Here is a 25,436-nt window from a genome sequence, read left to right on the forward strand (position 1 = left end):
ACATCTATTTTTACAGTAGTGGCCACAGACAGAATGACACGGACAGACTTTTAATATTCAGGAAAAAATAACATCTTAAGTTGCACTTTCCAAGAAAAATATGAATGTATAATGAATATGGCTCCATGAGCTTGAGGATTTCATAACAATGATAACACCACCATCCAGCAAAAAGGCTGATGACTCACCCTGCATATGCACTAGTTAGAGAAATTAGGCATTTCAGATATTCTCTCTAGATGGCATATCTACAAAGTTTTGTCAGAGGACATGTAACAAGAAAGAACCATTCAGTGCTACTTATCTAGAAAGCAAGCAATGAAGCAAAAGGCATAGAGGAAATTGGACCATTTGTTGTATTATGTTGTCATTTCAGATCTTTTTCTTTTGAACAGGACCAATAGTAACTACTGCCTTATTAAAAAATAATAATATAGCAATTTATATAACATGATTAACAACTGCTATTTCATAGTTTTAAGTAAAGGCACTTTAATACTAACAGTACTGGTACCTAGCAGTTAACTAGTACTAACCATGGGCCAGGAAGTTTATGTACATTGTCTCACTGAATCCTCACCATAAACCTAAAGATGTAGCCACTTTAAGAATTTGAGCTTTAGAAGAGCAATATTGGGGATAGAAGGGGTTAAGTACCTTGTTAAGCATCACATAGCTACTAAGAAGCAAAACCATAGCTTGGACTCAGGGCTGTCTCCTAAGTTCATGTTCTTAACTAATCTAGTCTCAGAATTTCAAACTTATGGATTTAAAAATGTGTTGAAATCAATTTATAGATGCACTATGACCACGTAAAATGATCAAGCCCAAATATGTTTAGTTAGAACAGGTTAGCTAATGGCACGTTGTGATAGTGGAGCCTAGGCATGAAAAGAAGCCCAGTGAGAACACATTTAGGGCTTGCTTCCCAACTGTGTTGGGGCTAGAGATATGTCAGGAAAATACACCTGTAGATAGTGGCCCCTAAGTATCTTCAAATATCATGAAGGGCACATTATTCTCCACAGGTCAAACAGAACTGTGGACTCTAAAGCCTATAATGGAACATTGTAAAGGGAAAAAGTAAACTGAATCCTAGTGCTCCAGAAGATTATGGTAAAAAGCTAAAAAAGAAAAGACAAGAAAATATCTGGGAGAATGTCATAGTTGATGCAAAGTACTAAATAAAACCTTATAATTGTACAGACTTCTGTTTTCAAAATGCAACATTTCGTTAAATTCTTAAGATAACCCAATAAAATTGGCATTTGTGGGGGCTGGCCCCGTGGCCGAGTGGTTGAGTTTGCGCACTCCGCTGCAGGCGGCCCAGTGTTTCGTTGGTTCGAATCCTGGGTGCGGACATTGCACTGCTCGTCAAGCCACGCTGGGGCAGCGTCCCACATGCCACAACTAGAAGGACCCACAACGAAGAATATACACCTATGTACTGGGGGGCTTTGGGGAGAAAAAGGAAAAAGTAAAATCTTTAAAAAAAAAAAATTGGCATTTGTGGAGGCTGAGGAGAAGGTCTGCCTTATAATCTCCCGGAGAACGAAGATAGCAGGCAAAGCAAGTTTCCTTAAGCCAGAGTCAAGGACACTAACAAGAAAATGATGTAAAAAAATGATGGCTGGTTAAATGGACTTCCTGAGAAAAAATGAATTACGTAACATTCTAACTTTTGAGACTTCAATTTTATAAGATTTTTCCCACTAAATTCCTGATTAATTATGCAAAAAAGCACCTAAGCTGCACACAGAAAATACTGTTAAAGAGATAAGAGGATAAGAATGATAGGAAACACTTAATCATCACAACAACTAGGCAAAGTTATTACTAATAGCATCCCCACTGAAAGACGAGATTTGCAGCAGCAGAGAGGAGACCCCAGAGGAAAGAGCATGCTTCCGATCTAATTATTGAACTAGCGGGCACTCTCAGTATTGCAGAGTGTGTGTGTGTGTGTATACATACACACACATATATATATACACATACATATATTGCAGACATTATTTTTATATAGGGTTTACCTTTATACTTTACCTTTGCCTCTTTACCTTTCTGTGTTCCTTGTTGCCTAGTATGGCTAAATATTAAGTGACTGTAATGAAGCAAGTGCTATGCCAAAGCCTATACAATCAGTTTCTCTTTGTATCCTCAAAATAACTCTGTGAGGTAGTTACTATTATCTTCATCATTTTGCTGAATTAAAGAAGCTTAGAAAGTTTATGCAGTGTGCATGAGACCACAGAGCTGGTAAATGACTGGGGCCATCATTCAAACTCTGGCTCCCCATGCTCAAAGTATTAGTTGTTGACAGAAGCCCTGACTTCTGTCCTGAAAACCAAATCCAACTGCCCACTTGGTGTAACCTACTGAACATTTCTCGAATGCAGAATGTACAACACTAACTCACCATTTTCCTCACAAACTTGTTCCCGTTCTTACCTCAATAAATAACACCACTCTCCAACTCACTGCCAAAGACACAAATCTGGGATTCATTTTAGCTTTTTCTTCTTTCTCCCTATTGTCTCAGCCACAGTGAACAGAAGTTCCCAGAAAGGGGACATCCCACACTTCTCTCCTCCATCCCTTTTATATATTGCTGTTCCTTCTTCCCAGCCACCTTAGGAGCAGCCTTATGTATTGAAAATGGGCCTTCTAAATTCCCTCTGGAAGGACAAGGAATTCCTGGGACTAACAATTCATTTAAAAAGTTAACAATCTTCAATCAGGGCTGACATACAATTAGCTGTACTCCTGACCAGCGGAAAACTCATGAAGCTCAATACCCCTGTTCACCCATAATTCTCTTATATACAGAACTTGGAAATTTGACTGCCCCAGGGCTTCTTGACAGTCCCAAGCTAAGTAATTAGCTCCATCTAATTCCCTTTCAGAACTTGTGAATTTTGGGAGCTGAAGAACACTACTTGCATCCCTTAGCAGGTTGAGAGTTGGCCTTTAGCCTTAGGCCTCAAAACACATCCAAGATGTGGGACTATCTCATAATTACACCCTATGCTATGAGCTACTGTTTTATATTACCCTTCATCAAAGCTTGGCAAGAGAATATTATACCAGCAACAAAGAATGATGGATTCAAGTTGCCAAGTGTCCTAGTGGTTCAGAGATTTGACTATCACAGTTGCGTTATTTTCAAAGAGTTGAGTCTGGGCTGGCTAGACAAGTTGGTTAGAGAGGAAAATTAATCCAGCCACAGTTGTGGGTTTGATTTCTGCATGAATCAGTTAAATCAATGTAAATAAACCTGTTCCATAAGCACAGACTTTACTTTCAAACATGCAGCCAATTATCCTGCAAATATGTGTGGTTATTCACAAGAAGTACATACACAAACATAAGGATGACAGTGCAACCCATCAACCCAAACAGAGAACCACTTTAGAGTACATACTCTAAAGCTCAGTTGGGCATGCTTGCTCTAGATATAGATTGCTTTGGTTCAATTCCTAGCAACGCCATTTATTAGTTGGGTGATTTTAGGCATGTTATTTAATTTCATTGAGACTCAATTTCTACTAACTTGTAAATTGGGAGTTATAAAGATACTAACTCCATTAAGAGTGCTGTGAAATTCCCAAGAAACAATCCGTGTAAAGTGGCCGCAGAGTCTATGGCACAAAAAAAGCACTCTAATGACTGAGTTACTAATTAAATTACTAATATCTGCCTGTTTCTCATTTATTAAAATGCATTGAAAGCTGGAATACATTTCTCCTAAGTAACACATCCTTTATTTCTACTATGTAAATTTGGTCTGGCAGAAACAATGAGTTCAGTGTGCTAATGATTATCTATACAATTTTAAGAAAATCTTTAAAATTCTCTGTACTTAGTGTCCACTATTGTAAATGTAGGTAACAGGTCAAATTTGTTAGGTGGGAAAAATGAAATTATTTGTCAGATACAATTACATTGCAAGGTCTTATGGGAAATGTATTTTTACCAATAGCAACATACCTTATAGATCTACTTATAAAGGAAACTCAAGAGAAAATAAAGACACACATAGAGCCCATAGAAATTAAGTACTTTCAACATTTTACACTATTAATTTTGATCATCCCGTTAAGAAAACTTTTAAAGAAAGATTTTTTATTAGGTATATAAAGTGTATAATCAAAATGACAATCCATAAAGCAATTGGGAACATGAGTTCTTATACAGTTCAAAAACTAAACGATTCAATCTTTATATTCAAATCTGCCTGTTTTATATCATAGACATTAAGTAACAAGGTGTTATGATAAATTGTTTTCATGCTATTTCATTATATTACCTCCTTGTAGACTCCAAGATCAATATATCCACATACTGGATGAAATGCTCCAGTTCCACACACATAAACATGAGTTTTGTTATAGGGTTGAAGTACTCGGATGAAATTTGCACATTCTGTCTATTGGGCATAAAAAATAAAAGCATTATCACATAATTCAGGTTTTTGAAAGATTATCGTTCATACCACCTGTTTTCCAAGGAGATAAGTCATCAAAAAACAGAACTAAAATGAAAAAAATTTATGAGAAATATTTAAACACCTGACTTAGCAAAGGAGACAAAACAAATTAGAAACTGTAGCTTAAATGAATAACTTTGAAGCTTTTTGAAGTTTTAAATGTTTTTAACTAATCAGAGTGCTAGAATGCACATCCCTCTAGTGGTACTCAATGGGGCCTAGAGAATGGATATATACAGAATATGAATGAGCTATACCTACTTTCTTTCAAGAATTACCTAGAGAACAAAACCCATCGTGTTCTGATGTTCCTACATTGTCCATCCCATGTAGATTCTACTGTTTGCAACATCAACTGTCTCAGCTACACTGAACAAAACACTGGACACGGATGTGTATTCCTATAAATGTATTCTATTCTTATTGGCCATAATATCCTACCACGTTATTTCATTTTCAATGTTAGAACCTTTAAGATTCAGCTTAATTCTGCTTATTCCAAGAATCTCTCTGTTTTTCCCATGAATATTTTTTAACACCACGTCAAATATTTGAAGTGTTTTACATTTTTGCTTGTTTTGTATATGCTTAGGCCTAAAAATATTTCTTTACATCCTCACTATCTTTGTAACTTAATTATTTTCTGTCCCCCAGTTACTTGTAAATAGTGACTCTCAATATTTCAGGGTAGTCATTCTTGTTAGATTATTTTCCATTTATCCCCTGTAAGTGATTCCTTATCATTAACATAATTATTGGAAACAATTTCTTAACCATGGCTTCATATTCCTGGACCCAAAGACCCCCGAGGAACATTAGGCTGTAGCATACTTTTATTCTAGATTAACCCTACCCAGGGGATAGCAGGTGTTCACTAAGCAAGTTGAAAACCTATGAAACCACCGGGAATCATTGAAAAAGTCCAGTTTCTCCCTGTCTGAATGGCCGTGGGTTCCTCACTAGTCAGGTATTGACCCCTTGGTCACTGTTGTTGTTAGAAGGAATATATTAAAAAAAAAAAAAAAAAGACAATGACTTAACTGATAAGGTGGTTCTTAAAATTAAGTAAAAGTTTTAAAAGACAGATAACAACTGATAGGCTTCTTATAATTGTTATATGGATTACATTAAATAACATTACATTTAATAATTGTTTATTACTTACACTGATTTTGTCCTATACAAAATACCAATATCCCAGTGGCTGTTCTGATTTTATAGTGAATAGCTATGACCTGTATCTAGTTCTTCCTTTGTCCAGTGAGCCTGGCAATTTTATGTCTCAAGAAGTTGTAGATTCCAGTTAATAAAAAGTGCACATTCTACCACAAAGAATGTTACAATGAACTCATTGAGTCTTCTGCTCTCTGCTTCCTTATAAACAAAGCAGTTGCCTAAGACCATACGAAAGGACAATATCTGTCCCTCAGTTAGCCATGCAAATAAAGGATGTTTCCTTATCAGGTAGGAAGATTCAGCACTCTCCAACAGGAAGAGGGCCACCACATATAGTTGCTTGGGTTGCATGCTACAAAAAAGACCCTATCTAAGGATGTGCAAATCACACTACAGACATCTTTATTATCCGGAATATTTTCATATGTTTAGTATATGTTCTCCTATATTTATTATATGTAGATTCCCATGAAAGAAAAATTTTATATTCATTAAGACAATTTTCTGGCAGATAGTCCTGTTTAACAAAATCATATTATGTCAGCTTTCTACCCTTCCATCAAGGTGTCTGATGAAGAGAACTTATCTTCTATTTGCACAAAAGCACTGTAAGAAACTACTACATGATCATCAGATGAATTATAATGCTAGCCTCATTGCTAGGGTAAGAGGTTTTAATAGTCTTCAGCCTTTATTTTGCCCACTCATGCTCACTGAAAGGACTTTTATTTCTTTGTCTTTCCCCCATGAAGAGATTTATGCAAGGGTGAGATCTACACAAGGAACAACACACACGGAAGAGAAGAGTAGAATTATTTAGCTGGAATGAGATGGGATTGACTCATTTCTAGTTATTTCATCATTTTTCAAAATCTCAGTTTTACCATTGTAAAATTGTCATAGAATTTAGAGGATAATTTTTATGGATTTCACATTTATGTCTTCCCAAAATTCACAGTTTGAAACCTTAACCCCTCAGTGTAATAGGAGGTGAGGCCTTTGGGAAGTAATCAGCTTTAGAAGATGTCTTGAGACTGGGATCCTCATCATGGGATTAGTGCCTTTATAAGAAGAGACCATGGGCTTGCTGTCTCAGTCTCTCTGCCACATGAAGATACAAAAGGAAGATGGCCATCTCCAAGCCAGGAAGAGAATTCTCACCAGGAACCAAATAATCATCTGAATATTGCATGAGACTTGATTTTGGACTTCCCAGCCTCCTGTGAGAAGTGAATGTCTGTTGTTTAAACCACCTAGTTTAAGGTATTTTGTTACAGCAGCCCAACCCGACTAAGACAGTAATTTTACAAGATTGTGAAATAAATCTTTGTATAAAGAAATAAAGCAACTCCCTTTCCAGATTATAAATTATGGAGCCAGAAAGACTAGGGATGATGAAGAATTACAGCACTGTCTAAAAAGGCAAATAAGGACCAGGGGGAAGTTTTATACACACAGGAGATATAATTTTAACAAACTTTAAAAAAAGCTCTGAAACTACCTAAAACATTTCACATCTTTTAACTTTTCTAGGAGTACTTTATTAAAATGCAGCCATCCCTGGAAAGTAACCTTTTATGCTAGTTTCTGACTTGGTAAGACATTACCAAGGATTTATTTATGAAATTCCTCCCTTCTCTCAGATTGGGCTGACATGGAAGAGAACAATAGATGGATAAGTTCTGCATTATCTGACACAGTTTATAAAAAAGTCAGTTCTGCTCAAAGTTTTCTGTAGTGAAGTTGAGGGAGGGTAGTTCACTAAGCAGCATGGAGGCAATGAAAAGGCACTGGTTGTCTGAAGGAAAGAAGCTGGGAACAGAGATTCTAAAAGATAAGGTCTCTTATTTTAAATTTGGACTGGCGTGGACATTTCAGCTAAACATACGATGCAATACAATGCAAAAACTTTACAATGATTTTTCATTTAATTGATAACTTATTTTTTAAGACCCAAAGATTGTATCATTTTCTTTTAATGCACAAAGTTTCAAAGTTTTGCTTAAATAGCATGGGCAATAATTAACTTGATTTAATTCACTTAGCGACCTTCATGGATTAATGGTAGCTTAATTCTGTGAGGCATGAAGAAAGATTACTTTGAGAAGCAGTTATTTAAACTTTCCCTGAAAGCTGGCTAATTTGTCAGCTATTGCCCACAATGGCAAGGGTTGCTGTATGTGACCAAAAAATTCAATTCGGCAAGTAATATACTCAACTTCCGAAAAGTACCGAATTTCTCCTTCCTTCCCTATTCTTCCTACCTACTCCTCCTTCCCCCCCAGCCATCTCCCCGACTGGAACAGAGAGAGAGAAAGAGAGAGAGAGAGATTTAGAAACAAGCATCAACTTTTCAATTCTCTCAAGTAACATTACTTGTTTTAATATTTTACGTCTATGCATCCATACATGTATATATAATTAAATAAATAAAACAAATATAAAACTGAATTAATACTTGGAGAAAACACAAATATATATTAGTCTATGTATTAACAGTTGGAATTTTAGTTCTCCCTAGTACCTGGAAAAAGATTAGCAAAACAGAGTACTTGTAATTCTCACAGACTTACATATAGTTCAATTAAATCCAATCAGCTTTCTACATATTTCTGATAAATGACTTTCAACTGCAATTTTAATTTATTTAGGTTATATATGGAAAGACACTCATAGTTTAGAAATCTTGTCTGTTTTTATTTTTAGTTTATTTTGCATAATATTGTGATCATCCAACATTTTTTGATCACTCACCACATGCATGTCATTGTGTTACATGTTAGGTTTGTCTTGCAGACTTCAGATAGGATCCAGTCTGCAGAGATATCTGTCTAGGTCTTATAAAGTTGAAAATATTTTGATAAGTTGTCAACACTTCAAATACATGAAAATCCAAATATCACATTTTTCTCTTAAAAATGGAAGATCTAACAGTGGAGATTTCTACAGAGCAAAAAAGCCAGTTGTGGTAAAAGGGCAAAGGAAAACACTTTTTTAAAAAAATGAGAGATATGCCTATTTAAATATTTAAAAATCTATATATCACATAGGATAACTGAGAAAGAATATTTTTTACTTGAATGGATCACAAAGTAATAATATTTTACATATAAATATACTTTATACATATATATAATCTGTAAATAATCAGTAAGGAAAAGGCAAACACTAAAATTTAAAAATAAACAAATTGTAGGGATCTGTCATTCCAAAAAATAAATCCTAAATTTACAGCCACATAAAATATTTAGTCTTTACACAAATGAAAGAATTCAAACTAAAACAACAAAAATAATTTTCTCTTTGTTGGCAGAGATTAAATATATTTATTTTATTCATTTATGTATTAGTATTAAATCTTAACTATACGCTCTGTCCAATATTACCAAGGACATGAGGAAATATACCCTCTCATGAGCATGCACTGTTGGTTATAAAGCATGGCAGGCATAAATTTTCTGGAGGACAATTTTTCAATGTGTGTAAAAAATTTTATATCCTTTGACCGGTAATTCTACTCAATAATCATAGATGTTCAAAATATTTATATATAAGGTTTTTCATGTGCAGCATCATCTACAACAATAAAAACTGGATACATATCAAACTTCTAACAATAGGGGATTGATGAAATAATATATAAAGGAATGCAGTGTAGCTATTAAAAGTAGTGTTATAAAAAGGAATTTAATGACATGGGAAACTGCTCATAGCAGTCTGCAAAGTGAAAAAAAATGTTTTAAGGGACTATGTATACAATGATTTCATTCTGAAAAATAGTAAATAGATAAGATAGAATAAACATCAAAATGTCACAAGCTATCTCTGGGTAATGTCCATGGGGGAGGAGATATTTACAGATGACTTCTATATAATTTGCAAACTTCCTACAATGAACACTTTGTTTTGCTTTTAAATGTTCTTCTTTAAAAAACAAAGAAAAGAAAAGAAAGAATGTAATCATAGACCTTTAGAGATGGAAGATCCTTAACTCTGTGTACTGTCTCTATTGACGAAGTTGTGCTCCTCTATGATTAAACTGACAGGCCACGCTGCCCACACTTGGTGTGTTCTTTCGCCTGCACTGAGCTGTTTACCCTACTCTTTAGAGTCAGGATTAAAATATTTCTTTAGTGACTTTCTTTTGAATAATATTCTAAGTAAGAAACAAAATACTACCAAAGAGCTTCCTGTCATCTCTTCCGTTCTTGGCATGAACTAGGCACTGTGCTGAAGAAAGCGGAATAGTTCTCCTTTGTTTCCTCATCGTCTGCTCCCTCCCCACCCCAATTAGCTAACTTTCATTATGGTAAATAATTCACCATTTTTCAGTTATATAGTACCTATGTGTAAAGGGACAGTCTTTCCAAACACTTGTTAATCCTAAACACACACTTGGGAAGTAGGTAAAAATTACTAGAGAGAAGGGAGGAGAGAGAGTAATGCCAAAAGTAGTAAAAGATGTCAATAAAACCACACACTTGTCTCAGTTTTTTGTTGGCCAAAATCTATGCAATGCTGTAAAATAATGGTCTACGTTACAGTGATATTGAAGAGAGAAATGATTTGATGGATACAGTTTTCAGATCTTATATGTACAGTTCAGATATTTATGCATAGATTATAGTGTTGTCTAAGAACACAGATCGTGGGCAAGACTTCCAGATTCAATTCCTGGCTTCACTATTTACTAGATATGTGATATTGGGCAAGTCATTTAATTTTTCTGGCCTCAGTCTTCTTATCTGGAAAATGAGGAATAATAATAAAATACAGCATACAGTATTGTTGTAAGGATTAAATGAGATTAGAAATATAAGGTATTGAAAATAGTTCCTGGAATGTGGTAAGTGCTATAAAAGTGTTAGCTATTCTTAGTAACTCTAAAATATAATATTATTTTAAAGGGAAACATTAAAAAAGAGACAAAGACTTACATTATCCCTACATGGTTCAACATCAAACTTTACAGAGCTCAGAAGAAAGAGAAAATCTCCCCAAACCTCTAATCCTATTTTGGTAGTAGGTATGTGTAAAGGTTAGAGATGATTACCAGCTCCCAAATACAACTGAAGCGGAAGAACAGGTTCCATATACTGGGTCCTACGTGCTCTAGGATACGGCCTCCAGAAAAGTTTATCATCCTTTGCTTTAACTTAATAATAGAGACAACTGAGTTACTATATAACTGGAATTAGTGGACATACTGAAATGAGAACACTGTCACAACTGAAACTTCATTGATTCTTTGACCTTGAGTATTTACTCCTCATCTACTCCGTAGGAAAAGTGGCATTAGTTTATCGGTGTAAATTAAAAATACCCTTTTCCTACTTGCCTCCTTATCATACACTCTATACTGGTGAAACACAAAATGTAAAAGTGCTCATACTGTTTATGACATGCTTCTACTGTTTTTCAACAAAATAATTTTGAAAACTCTCATAAGCACAGCATCTTTTTCCCTATGAGATCAAAAAAATATTGACGCTTTTGCAGACCTGGGCATCTGCTCAGAGTTGGGATATTGAAGAGGGTGAAGAGATTAGAGACATGAAAGGAAGAAGAATAAATTCTAAAATAGTTTAATCTCTTTCATTTCTAGAAAACTAAATGTAAAAATTATTTCCTATTGCATTTGATACTAACACTCCCTGATATATTTCTGCTAACATAAATGTTCCTGAAAAAAATCACATTTAACACTGAGTACAAAATCAGGCATAACAAAAGCTTCTTTCTTTTGTTTTGATTATTTTGTTTTGCACTACCATTACTATGCACAGTAGTCCCTCAGTATACATGGTGGGGACTGGTTATAAGACCCCCTCTCCCCCCATACCAAAATCTTCAGGTGCTCAAGTCTCTTATAAAATGGCATAGCATTTGCATATAAGCTACTCACGTCTCCTTCCCATACACTTAAATCATCTCTGGATTACTTTTGATACCTAATACAATGTAAATGTTATGTAAATTGTTAGTGTACTGTATTGTTTAGGCAATAATGACAAGAAAAAAAGTCTGCAGATATTCAGTACAGACACAACCACCGTAGGCCTCAGTTGGTTGAATTCAAGGATGCAGAACCCACAGATATGGAAGGCCAACTGTATTTCATCATTTGAGTAATAGCTGTATCTCTCATTAGACAGAAAGCTCCAGGAAAGCTGATACTGTATCAATTTCATACACATGTTTATGCACATATTTCAGCTTTTAATAAACATTTGTTGAATAAATGAATGAACAGATGAGTAAACAAACCTATTGTCTCAGATTCTTAGTCTTGTAAGCTTCCCCTTACTTCATTAAGCACCATGTGTCATGTTGTTTTACTTTTATCACAGTGATAAAGTGAGAATTTTTAATTTAATTATGCTTTCAGATACACACTATTTGTTATTATTAAATATGAAGGCATTGATCAGCTTTAGATTCCTGAGTTATTATGGTTAGAGGCAACATTAGAGGATGTTGCAAAAGAAGCCTCAAGATGTTCATGATTCGATCCAAAGTTAGAACCTCTCTTCATCTTGAGTTAATATTCAGGAAGTAATTTATTTTGCCAAAAAAGCAATTCTGCCTATCACCACTGTGCAAGAAGTCAGGGCAGAACATGGAGCATCTGGCCTGTATCAGAATACTTTGATGAGGAGAAGAAGCAGTCGTAGCCACAGTGCTCTTCAGTCGCTGCTGGAGGTAAAATAGGAAACACAATTTATGGAGCATGCAGGACAACCTGCAGGATGCAAAAGCAATCCAGACGGGATGCCCCGAAGACAGTTACAGTAGTCACACCTACCTAAGGGTGTGCTCTGGTCCTTAAGGCAGCTTCAACTAAAAGCTTCTATTAGGACCCCACTATTTATCCTTTATAAGTTATTTCATATAATTATGCTTATGTAAATTTTAGAGTAAATTATTTCTAGTTCTTAATCCAGAATGTTGTCATTCATTTTCAACCAATCCTTCTTAATATCTCTATAATCTCAACTTTTCAAAGAATTCTTCCAGATGTGGCAAGTTTAATTTCAACCCAAATTAAACTAAATATCAACTGAATGTTTATAACGCTAAAAGAACTGATGATTTTGTGTACACTTACAAAATACATATAAATGAAAAATACACAATCCTAGAAACACAATATTTTCTGATGGTTGTTTTTTAATATTTTAAATGTATTTCTAAGATTTGTTAAAAAATAATATTCAAAATTAACACTTTAGAAAGTATAGCATTTCTAAATTTCTGACAATGTTATTCCCTTTGGCAAGGTAGAAATATTTTACATCATATTAATGTTTACACAAAAAGTTAGTGTGGTTAAAAGTAATATACTAATGCCATCAATTGAAAAAAACCCAATATAAATATTTACTATCATATTAACACTAGTTTAACAAAGATATTTTTTAAAGTCTCATACTTACACTGGCATCTTTCCCAGCTAATTTACATAATTCCACTCGTTCCTTTGCAGCCGGCCAATATATCTGCAAAACATTTCAAGGTGTGTTAGAATTTGAACATCTGAAAACACTGTACAATTCTAATTAGGGAAGTGAGTACATGAAATTTAAGAGTGGATATCAAGCCAAGAACATGCCGTTAGGTATACTGTAAGAATTTTGAGATTTAAATATTTTCCTAGGCCATCCTAAAAAGTTTCTAAGAAAAAACTATGCAGAATTATCCACTTTTATTTGTCAATATTCAAATTTCTTTATAAATGTATTTAACAATAGATAAATTATGTTGGGAAGGCCATAAATTCTTATTGTGATATCAACAGAATTTCAGATTAGCATTTGCTTAAGAGATTCTATTTACCCTATTTACTCTATGTTTCCTCAGTGGTAGTACATTGTAAACATGTACAGTGAGGTGTGGGAACAGCTCTTTGTCATAAGCAGAAGTTATTGCTCCAAGTCAAAGACCAGTGTGGATTTGTTGACAATATTTAACATGTTTGGAGGGCAGATCATCTGTCACTGATTTTATAAGCATTATCTTACTTAAATCTCATAATGACACTATGAGATAGCTGCACTTACTCTCCCCATTTTCCGGTCCAAAAAGTTATTCATACAGTTGTTAAAGAACATGTCAAGGGCCAGGAAGCTAGTTTGCAGCAGAGCCAAAATATGACCCAAAGTCTATCTGTCTCCTGAACTGGGGGGGTCTTAATCACCGAATAATAAATATTATTTGGGCAAATGATTAAAGACAAGGGCAGCAAACTCCTTGACTGGTAGCTATTAATCATGCTTTAACCATCTTGAATTTATCACAAAGGTTTTGTTTTGGTTTTTAAACACACTTTTGGAATTCTGTCGGGAAGTTTTTGCAACATAAGGTTTAAACAGTTACACTGCTACATTAGCTTAGAGAAGGAAATGCTCTCCATTAAGCTATAGGCAAGACCAAACAAGAAAAGCAAGCTCTGAGTTGCTTATAACGTTCCAAGAGTTCCTGACAAACTTTTACTATGTTTCTCACCAATGTTAGCAGAAAATCTTCTAATAGGTGAGGAAAAAAGAGAATATCCTGAGGGAATACACTGAAAGAGACTTCTCAAATTTGGAATTAACAAATGATTTATGTCACTAACGTTTATATGATATTATCTTCGTAGTGGAATTTTAGGGTTTTATGTCTCCGAATAAGGAAAAAAAAGAGAATAGAACTCAAACTCTCTTAGTAGATAAATACAACGAACTTATTCAGATTTTTAAATGAAGCAACGTTGTTCGTTTAGAGTACTTTGTTTTTTTTGAGGAAGATCTGCCATCAATCCTCCTCTTTTTGCTGAGGAAGAGTGGCCCTGAGCTAACATCTGTGCCCATCTTCCTCTTTTTTATATGTGGGACGCCTGCCACAGCATGGCTTGATAAGCAGTATGTAGGTCCACACCCAGGATTCAAACCAGCAAATCCTGGGCTGCCAAAGTGGAACGTACAAATGTTAACTGCTGCGCCACCAGGCCAGCCCCTGGAGTCCATTTTAAAAAACTACAAATTACAATCTAAAGGTGTATATAAGCAGGGTGGATGAGCCAGCTGTAGGATCAAATGACAAGCTAACTTTGTTGTGGTTCACAATGAGGACCTAAAGATTCTATTTATTCAGAAATAGTTTAAATCACTGCAATTATATTTTCACACAATATTGAATAATAGCCAGCAGTAAAACATGAATGGACTACAGGAATGAAGAGCAATATGGATGGATCTTAGCAATTCATTATTAGGTGAAAAAAGTATATTCCCCCAAATTACAAACAGCATGATCCTCCTAGAATAATGTTAAACACAACTAAAACAGGCATATTTTAGGTATATACATAGATGCAACAAATATGTGAAAAGAAATGCAAGAGAGTGATGAATACAGGATACAGAAAGATGTTTACCCAAATTTAGAAAAAAGGAAAAGGTTGAATTGGTGGCAAAAAACAGTTATTTACCAGATCTTAACTTTTGTTCTGGATGGTGCATTTTCAGGTTTTTAATACATAATTACAAACAACTAAGTAATGTAAGTTAGTAAATAAATAAATCAAAATGGGCCATGCATAGGCCAACTGACAACAGTCAGTCATCAAGCTAGAATCACAAAGTCTTAAATGAATAAATGAACAGTAAAAATAAAACACTGCAGGTGGCAGGAAATTTGAAAGTTTCTTCAAATTGTTTTTGCTTGCTTGTTTGTTTTGGCTTCTTTTTAAACCACTGGTAGCAAAAAAAAAAAATACTGAGTGTTCTTTTTCCTTCCTTTAAAAATGGCATCTTGAATTTATGGAATCTTTGCTTCATATTTGAGCTTATAAACTCAAAACATCCTCTTACTATTTTTTTGCTGATTCTTTTTTTATTATTTTTAATTGTGGTAAAATATACATAACATGAAATTTACCATCTTCTCCATTTTAAGGGTACAGTTCAATATTGTTAAGTATATTTAGTTTGTGCAACAAATCTCCAGAATTCTTTCATCTTTCAAAACTGCAACTCTATACTTGCTGATTCTTGAATATTATAGTGATTTTACAGAGAACAACTTTGTATCATTGAACTGAAAATAAATTGTACCCAGAATGCATGTCCATGATCTGTCAATTGGTTTAATCTTTAGCTCATTTTATTTGGTCTCAAGTCTAGATTAATGTTTCTTTGAGCCTTTTCAATATGTCAGATCCTGTTCTTTTCTGTTTTATATGCTACATTTAATCACATTTCAGAAATAAATTTAGAACAAATATTTATAGATTTATTCAGACCTGAATATCTTATGGATATTAATACTATATAAAAAAGGAAAATATAGAACTCTTTCATATTAAGTAAATGAAACTTAAGAGGGGAAAAATCATCACAGGGGTCTATTTTTTACCTTAAACCAGTATATTGGGTGATTGAGTTAAAGCAAATTATGAGACAAATAATGTTTCTAAAATTGATTTTGACTATATTTAAAGAGGCTTCTAAAAGGAGGGAGTTATTTAAAGATTGAAAAAATGTGGAAGCAATCCTTATATCAATTTTGAAATCTAAATGAAAGTTCCAAAGTTAGCACATAGTAGTTAATGTTCATTAATCATAGACACAAATTGTGAAGGGCCTTCTGTATGCCATTGAGGCACGTAAATTTGAGTCAGGAAGATAGTTCTGTAAACTGATAGGGTAACTGCATTGCCACAGGAGATCCAAAGAAAGTGAGGAGAGAGCACAGAGGATGGAGCCACTATACTCCAGGAGCACTAGCGAGCAATGAGTGCTATACACAGTCTCTACCAGCCCCAACTTTTGAGCTATTGTTTTAAATTACTTGCTCTTAAGAGTTTCAACTCTAATGTAATAGTTGAGTTTAGCTGAATAGTTTCAACTCTAATTTTGTATTAAGGACTTGACACTAAAATACTAAGTGCAGATTCTTTTTTCTTTTTGCAAAGGAATACAGATCTCTAAAGGATGTTTTAATGGTTCTGTTGGACATTTTCAGTTATTAGTTATAACTCATATAATTGTAAATTGAGTTGTGCCATCCTAGTTAATGAAGCAATAAAACTAAAATTACAAGAGTCAGAGAATCGGGTTTTTGACTAGTGGGTAAATGTGATACAAAGATATACAAGCACTGAGAATTTGCTGGACTCCAGAAAACAACTTGAATAAATCTTCTAACTTCTGTTTATAAAGCAGATTTTCCCCACAAATTTTATCTCACTTTTCATCATTCACCTTCAATTTCATAAGTCTAGAACCTGTTAAAAATAGAATTTTTTCTTAGATCATTATTATTATTGTACAGGAATTCTAAGATGGTATCACTTTACTTCTTAAGGCAACATTCAAGCCTTAAAAATAAAGATTAATTGAGATCATATATTGGCTTATTTTGACACTATGCTGTCAAGAATCTAGGAATCACAAATAGAATTAATAACAACCACCTAGGAGATATCTGATTATCATCCAGACTCTAAACATTTACTTAAAAGGAAGAAAAATCATTGTAGTTGTGCCAATATTTAAAAGATATCATTTTAATTATGATTTATGATGGGGTTTTCTTTTCCTTGCAAACTAGTCATTGGAATAAAGGGTTTATCTTCTTTTAATATTTCTTTTGATTCCTTGTTGGAAAAAATTTAAGGAAACAATTTCTTTTAATTTAATCTAAAAACAAAACAAAGCAGGGGCTGGCCTGGTGGTGCAGTGGTTAAGTTCGCACGTTCCACTTCTCGGCGGCCTGGGGTTCACCAGTTCAGATCCCGGGTGCGGACATAGCACCACTTGGCAAAAGTCATGCTGTAGAGGAAGATGCGCATGGATGTTAGCTCAGGGCCAGTGTTCCTCAGCAAGAAGAGGAGGATTGGCAGCAGTTAGCTCAGGGCTAATCTTCCTCAAAAAAAAAAAAAAAAAGCAAAACAAAAAAAAATTCACAACAAAAAAATCACTTCATAGTTACATAGGGTTTGCAGAAATATGTTCAAATAACATGTTGTTTTTCATTAATCTTTTCAAGTGACATATATAATATGACATATATCTCTATCTCCTTATCTATATAAAAGCATTCCACCACTTCCATATTTTTCTAGTCAAATTGTGTGTGTAGATGGTTATGGAGTGGGAAAAACAGTAAGAGAGAGAAATAGAGAAGGATACACACAGACACCTAGAGGAAGAGAGAGAGATATTAACTCCAATTGGGTATAGAGTAACAGTTCATATATAGTCTCAAGTTTCAGCATAGTTTATACAAAAGCCCAAGAGGTACCCGAGATCCTGAGATTATTTCAGTAGCTCAGTCAGTATACTTTGAGACTGCCTCACTCTCAGACAGGAAGCACACCTCACACTTAAAAATACAATGTCCACAATATCTATAAAAAGCTCTCTTGAACATTAGGTAATGTGAACAGTTTTGAAGCAGTGATTATTAATATTCTCATTGCTTCCTGAATTTGTCAGCAATAAAATGACATATATATTTCCTCACACTTTAGTCCCTTGCACATGCAGCATTATGCCATATTAAAAGGTGCATTAAGAGGACAAAATACATATTTCTGTTTCTAAAAGCTGCATACTCCTTTAGAAAGCTACCCACAGATATTTTTCTTTCACTTATCAAAGAGGTATATCAGAAGCAGAGATGCCACTTGCATAATTCTCATAGTTTAATTGTCCTGAAATATTCCCACAGCACACTAATTCTTAACTAACACTGTATGACGTACCAGGTACAGGATTTAAGGCTATCATTTTGGTGGACAGTAGTCATTGGAACCTTGGAGCTTTGATATCAAGGATCTCAAATATGCAGAAAGCTTACTGCTGCTCTCTCTACCCACGTGCAGGGCAGACATCAGAAATCAAACAGATCTTTTCTGTGGAACCGGATGGGCCCAAGAATTCCCCTCAAAATAATTATCCAAGGTGTAACTATTAATTAACCACTGCTAAACAATTAGGGGTTACAAATTGGCTTTGATTTGAGTGCTAATCTTATAAACCAAGCTGATAACAGAAAACTACTGTTGGAAACAGAATAAACTTATAAAATTTCTCCACTTAGAAGTGATAATTTATGCATTAATGTTTTAAAACAAGTATGTCTGACAAGTTAGTCACCATATTCTATAATTTACTGACTTACCCATGGTAGTATGTTCCTATTGTTTTCATAAGATTTTGCAGTTGAAATTGACCATTTATAGAGGATTAATTTTTGCATAATACACTTGGAAGGATCAACTATTAACTTCAAAAAACATAGACGTAATGCTCACCTCAGCAGCACATATATTGAAATTGAATCATATAGAGAAGATTAGCATGGCCCCTGCACAAGGAAGACATACAAATTTGGGAAGCATTCCATACTTCTTTTAAAAAACAAGGAGAATAAAAATAAATATGTACGTATTTTTTCTTTTAGAGTTATAGAATATAGATTACCAATATGAAAAGAGATCATTCTAATTAAATGAAAATTGTCTTCAGTGTGTCTTTATATATGCTCATATGCTACAAATTTATATTTTAAACACATTTTTCAAAAGTCATTTAATATTGATTTTCTTATGAAAATATAGTAGGAGCCACATGCATTTAAAAATACAACATATGGGGCTGGCCCTGTGGTGTAGTGGTTAAGTTCGGTGCTCTCCAATTCGGCAACCTGGGTTCGCGGTTTCAGACCCCAGGTGTGGACCTACACCACTCCTCAGCCATGCTGTGGAGGCAACCCACGTATAAAGTGGAGGAAGATTGGCACAGATGTTAGCTCATGGGTAATCTTCGTCAGCAAAAAAAAAAAAAAAAAAATATATATATGCCATCTATAATCTAGTTATCTTAAATTGATTTTATTTGCTTATCTCTATCCAAAATCCAAAACTACCTATTTCTTTGTTTTTTTAAGCATTTTTTCTTCACTTTGAATACAAGCAGGCAGGAGGAACTCACAAGTAAAATACTGCAATGTCCTTAACAATTACTGTTTCATTCAAAATTTATATAATTCATTAACAGTTATCATTTGGTAAGGTGAAAATGTCAGGCAACTTATTTTTAATTATTTAATTTTAAGCAAGTTACAGAAACATTCAAACAGTGATAAGGTCTTATAACAACATCCTAAGGAAATTATAATTATATCTGTTCTTTGTTTCATCTTTGGAGAAGCAATTTAATGGACTCAAGTTAGCAAGTACAAGGTCAGTCAAATGTCCTTTGGCCTAATTTCAGAGATACCAAAACAACTGAATGGAATATACAAGAGGAAGTTAGAACTTGTTCATAAAACCTAATTACTCAGAAAAATTCAGAGACCTAAAAATGCAAGTGGCCATCTCTATTAATGAACAGAATTCTAGTTTTTGAATGGTTGTAAAGAAGTTGGAGAAATGTTGTTCTAAATGCCGTATGGTACAAGTATTTGAACAACTGAGGGAGCAATGACTATTCTGGGTTCCAAGGACAGAAAGAGGTAGGACATCAGAGATCAAAGAATGGAGTATTAAAAAATAATGACAGGAGCACGGAAAGTAAAGCTTGCATAATTGAAACTGGCTGGGGTAGAGACTGTTACAGTTGGGAAGTTTAGCTCTCAAGTTTTGGGTCTGGTCTGCCCACAAGCTTCCTTCGTGAAGTCTTGGGTGAGAACTGTCTGTGTCTCTTCCTTTCCTTTTCTAGAATTCAGTTCAAAATTTCTTTTACATTGAGCCTTCTCCAGCAACCCTCTCTGAATTCTAATACACTCATGTTTATTGCATCCATCTGCCACTTTCTTTTTGCAAGTAAATTTAGCCTGGGACCTTTTCCTAACAGTAAAGATCAATGAAATGCATGAAATTAGAAGATGAATTCCACCTTCTGTAGCAGATGAGTACTACACCGCTCTTTAGCAGCTAATGCTGTTCTTTCAAATATTATCTTAGTATTATCCTTAAAATGGACTTGTTCTGCCTGGAATACACCTGACCTCCTCTGGATGGTCTCTTCTTATAAATAAGTGTCCACTTTAATACCGCCTCTGCAGGAAGGCCTTTTCTGAAGACCAAGCTAAAACAGTTTCCCAGGAATATCGCCAAATTTTTAAAAATAATGCAACAATAAATATTATCTTTTCTTTTTTCTTCATCAAATCTTCTCAAAATTTTGTAAGGAATGAGCTCACAGCCTCCACTATCTTCTTAAACAAGTATTTAACTCATTGAAGCTTAGTGACCACTGGTCTGGAGTGACAAGCAACACTGCTTCTTCTTCCCACTCTCGTTAGCATCTGGTACAGTATCACACACATAATAAGCACTCAGTAATTATTGAAAAGTGATCCAGAGTTTCGCTTAAAATTGGAGACAGAGAAAGAGTTCTTGTCGGAGTTCTGGCAGGAGTCTGAGCAGTCTGAACAACATCCTGACAGTCCATTACAGTGAGCAGATGGGACCTGCACATCAGCACCCGGGTTGGGGAGCCAACACATCCATGAACTGGGCGATTGTTTTACCTCTGTGGTTACTAGACAGCATGTGTTCTGCAGGCAATAGGAAAAGATTAATCACCATGAAACTAAGCAGGGTGCCTTATACCAAAAGTTAATTTACTGGGATGTCCACATGGTTTCCAAGTGTTTATATTTTCTTAAATTCTAGTACTAACTAAGAATAAAAAGACTGGTAATTTTCTTTTATCAATAACTTGATTTTAAATGAGACATTATTTATTCTGAGTCCTTCCCCCTAAATAATAGACTTACAGGGTAAAGCACTAGATGAAAATGTCTTATTCAGCCATGAAGTAAGTGAACAGAACTGGAGTCAGAAGGTCATTCTGATTTATAAAAGCATTTCTGCTTATACTCAATATAAAGCAAGTAAGTACAGAATCCTCATGTATGAAAACCCTCTTGTTTTAGACTTCTTTAATGAAAGGGAAATAACAAAGTGCTTTTTCATGCTATACAAAGAAGGGTGTTTAACTATTCCACTGAAAAGTATTATATTTAAAATTACAAACTCATTTAGCTTACTTATTCTTCTCTTATAAATGCTTAAAAATAGGGGCACAGTTTGATAAATTTCAAGTAATCTGACTAGTTTTCATAATCACATATCTAGCTTTCATGTTAAATAAGGAGAAAAATAATGTAAAAATTACATTATGATTGCTAGGTGGAAGAAAACAATCTGTCACATTTATAAATATCGAATTATCTTATTAACAATCTGCTAAAAAAAAAGAAAATTCAATCCTCTCAGAGTGTCCAAGTTCTAGCTTAAGTGTTTCATCTTTAAGTTTATCCAATGTTTCCCTTAAAATAATTCTGATTATTTTTGGTTAAACAACCAACAGAGTAAGATTCTTAAGCAAATGCAGGGACCTAAATTTTAGCAAGGTGAAATGAAATTGTTTCAGCTTATTCCATAAAAATACACAGTAATCTTAGGTAGGCTATGCAATGTATATATTGCTTTGGTGCACTGCTTTCTCATTTTAAAACCCATAGAAAAACTTCCTGTGTTACCCCCAAACACATTTAGTATATTTTACATTAAAAACAAATGTAAATTACTTTAAACAGAAAACTTATACTTCTTTTGTCTTCAATAACATAAATTTAGCTAACAGGTTGCTGTTGGGGCCCAGTTAAAGATCTTCACTTTTGATTAGCTAACATAGCAATTCTTTGAACATTTTATATACAATATATAATTTTGACACATATTAGTTTCAAGAGAAAAAAGAAATTTTAATTAATTAAATAAAAAGGAATAAAGAGGGCCCAGGCCAGTGACATAGTGGTTAAGTTTGCATGCTCCACTTCAGCAGTCCGGGGTTTGCCTGTTTGGATCCTGGGCGCAGACCTACGCACCGCTTATCAAGCCATGCTGTGGCAGGTGTCCCACGTATAAACTAGAGGAAGATGGGCACAGATGTTAGCTCAGGGCCAGTCTTCCTCAGCAAAAAGAGGAGGATTGGCTGTAGTTAGTTCAGGGTTAATCTTTCTCAATTAAAAAAAAAGAATAGAAAAGGAATAAAGATGCCTATTATCATAAAACTACTTGAAAATTAATTTTGAAGATCATTTAAAAATGGATTAATTCATGTCCTATTCTCTCTTTTAGAGTGTTGGTTATAGCTTAGCTTTGCTGGAACCCAGCAGAAATAGTATGGAAAAGCATAGGAAACAAGATGTAAAATAGCAAATGTTTTGGTTGAGGTTATTAATATCCAAAAGGTAAGTAATATTAATAAGAATCTTAACATTCTCCATTTGGTTACCCATTTGATTCCAATATGTATACTTCAGGAATGATATAAATGAGCTTGCCTATTACGTTTAGAGATAAAATAACATTCTTTGGAGAGCTCATTTTATGGCTTTGATAGTATACCAAGATATTAAAAGAGAAGTTTTAGCTGAGGAAAAATTCAAAATGAGATGTTAACTCAAGATGTAAAAATTTTCAAAGTAGGTGGCCAAGAATCATTTAGATGATTTCACCCATGTTCAAGTCATAAAATAGTTGGAAACTAGCTATTAGAAAGTGTTTTCCTTTCCCTTGAGAAGGATATTTCATCTGAGACAGTTTTATCATGGATCCTACAACCCTCAGGGTGAGGAGTAGGTGCCAGGGAAGGCTTTAATGGGACCTTGAGAAGCACTTGCTGTTGAACTTGCAAGCTGTGGGACATTGTAGACTAATGTCTAAAGGACCAGAGAGAGACGGACAAGCTGCAATGAAAACAGAGGCCAGGCTCAAAGGCTATATTGGCATCATCCTGAACTTCCAGAGTGTCCAGGAAAATACACGCGGTGGCTTCCCATGGAACAGATGGGAGCTGTGCTCACTCAAAAATGGGATGGCATGAGGTCACCTGACATCCTGTTCAAGAGGGTTGAGTGAAAAGACTTCGCAAATTAACACCTACCTGGCTGAATTGCAATTTGCCTCAGGATAAAGAATCAGAACATACTAGTCAGAAGAGAAATGCAGTCACTCTTATCCAGAGAACTGCAAGGGACAGAACTCCAGAAAGAGGAAATTCCAAAAACTCACAAAGCTGCCTATGAAAGAAAAGTCACTTTTAAGCGTCTGACAAGGCCAGGAAGATGAGAAGTGAGGTCCCTCTGACAATAACAGTAGAGTAGACACTTCTCTGAACTCCTCTCCTTTTCCTTCCTAATTTGACTCTAGAGGGTCATACACTGTGTTTATCAAGCTTAGAGAAGAGGAGGAACGCTAGGTAGAGACAAGAGAGAGGAAGCCTCTGAACATTTCCCTCCTTGGGAGCCCTCCCCCACATGGCATGCCCAGTGGGGACACATGTAGGGAGCAGAGGTTCAATTTTAAGTGAGGTTGGAAGTTTTATTACATTGAACTGGATCTTTTAATTGCTGGATACCAACTGTCTGTGTTACCTAAGAGTGATCTCACAAGCCATAGGACCTGCTGGAGTTTTGGAATGGGTCCAGGAAAAGAACTAGTCCCACAGAGTAAGTTGAAAGCAATTACGGGAGGGAAAATAAAGTTGTTTACTACTACACTCCATGGTTGACATATCAGTTGCTGTTAGATGAGTAGGTAAAATAAATAATAATTTTGGTCTCAGAGTAAGTTTATTTCTCATTGGTCTACTTGTCTCTCTATAACCCACTTAAAAAGAGAGAGAAGAAAAAAGAAAGAAAACTAAGAAACAAATGCTTGCATAATATAGCTACAAAAGCAGCACTTTTAGTTTAATAAGTCATTCCCTTTGTGACCTGTTTGCTTACATGCTGGTTTAGAGACTCACTCCATCCATGCATGGTTTGAACTGCTTCCAAAATGAGTAACATTTTCAGGTGGAAGGATTCCAACAATTCATTAACTCAAAAGCCCAACTGAACAACATAACCAGAGAGTATTGGACATTTTTTTACTGTCAACTATGACTCCATTAAAACACGTGAGAGAGAAAGAGAGAGGGAGACACTTTCAGCTTGTATACATTGCTCCCAAAGTTTACATAGAGAAGGCTCTGGATTTTATATGAATTATTGTTAGGGCTACTCAAGGCTGGCTGAGGTGGGGAATGTTCACTTGCAGTCAAAGTGACAGATGTCAGGTAGTTTAGAATCATTTGTTTAGAAACCATAGATCCTTAAACCACATTCTACAAATGTCAAACACTTTCATTATTATGATGCCTACACTGAACAGGTTTCTAAAGCATCACTTATAAATAAATGATAAATGGATATAAATGTCCATCTACAGTTGACTACCTTTCTCAAGGACTATTAAAATTCTTTTTTTATACACTACCTCTGACTCTAGAGATGGGATAGGATATTAAGGGCTGGGGAAGGAAAATCTTGTGTCCTTAATTTAAATTATGAGAAATATACACATGGAGTGCAGAAACGATTCTCTTCTACATTTCTCAATCGTTTTTTCCTCATCCTAACCAAACAAGGAAACAATAAACCTCAAGTTCCAAATCAAAATGCAAACTATTTAGAACTAACCAGTTAACAACAAGCCAAATTTTACCCATCCATCTTGAACTAGTTCAAATCCCATGCACAACATGTGATTTTTCCCCCTCCCTGAATTCCTACAATATGCATGTCTCATTATTTCAGACATTTAGGGATTTTCTGACTTACCTTACAACTCATTTAACCGCGTTATGCCCTCTCCCCCTAACTAGGGCATAAGCAATGAGAAGACTTGAGCTTTGTCTTCTATTACAATGTTCTTAGTGCC

General features: G+C 34.8%; 1 protein-coding gene and 1 non-coding gene across 3 annotated transcripts in view; one reads left to right on the forward strand and one right to left on the reverse strand.

The window, feature by feature from the left end:
• Nucleotides 1-25,436, reverse strand: part of SEMA3D (semaphorin 3D) — a 185,292-nt gene that overhangs the window by 69,345 nt on the left and 90,511 nt on the right. For both annotated transcript variants that reach the window (XM_044768058.2, XM_044768061.2), the window contains exons 4-5: nt 13,102-13,164; nt 4,310-4,429 (exon numbers count right to left, since the gene is read on the reverse strand). In XM_044768058.2, coding sequence (XP_044623993.1) covers nt 4,310-4,429; nt 13,102-13,164 — 183 coding nt within the window. The remainder of the gene's footprint in view (nt 1-4,309; nt 4,430-13,101; nt 13,165-25,436) is intronic.
• On the forward strand, nt 18,961-19,066 carry LOC123288361 (U6 spliceosomal RNA). Its single transcript, XR_006532038.1, has one exon. It is a non-coding gene; the product is annotated as a U6 spliceosomal RNA (small nuclear RNA).

Source organism: Equus asinus, chromosome 1 (genome assembly GCF_041296235.1).
Source record: "Equus asinus isolate D_3611 breed Donkey chromosome 1, EquAss-T2T_v2, whole genome shotgun sequence".
NCBI lineage: Eukaryota > Metazoa > Chordata > Mammalia > Perissodactyla > Equidae > Equus > Equus asinus.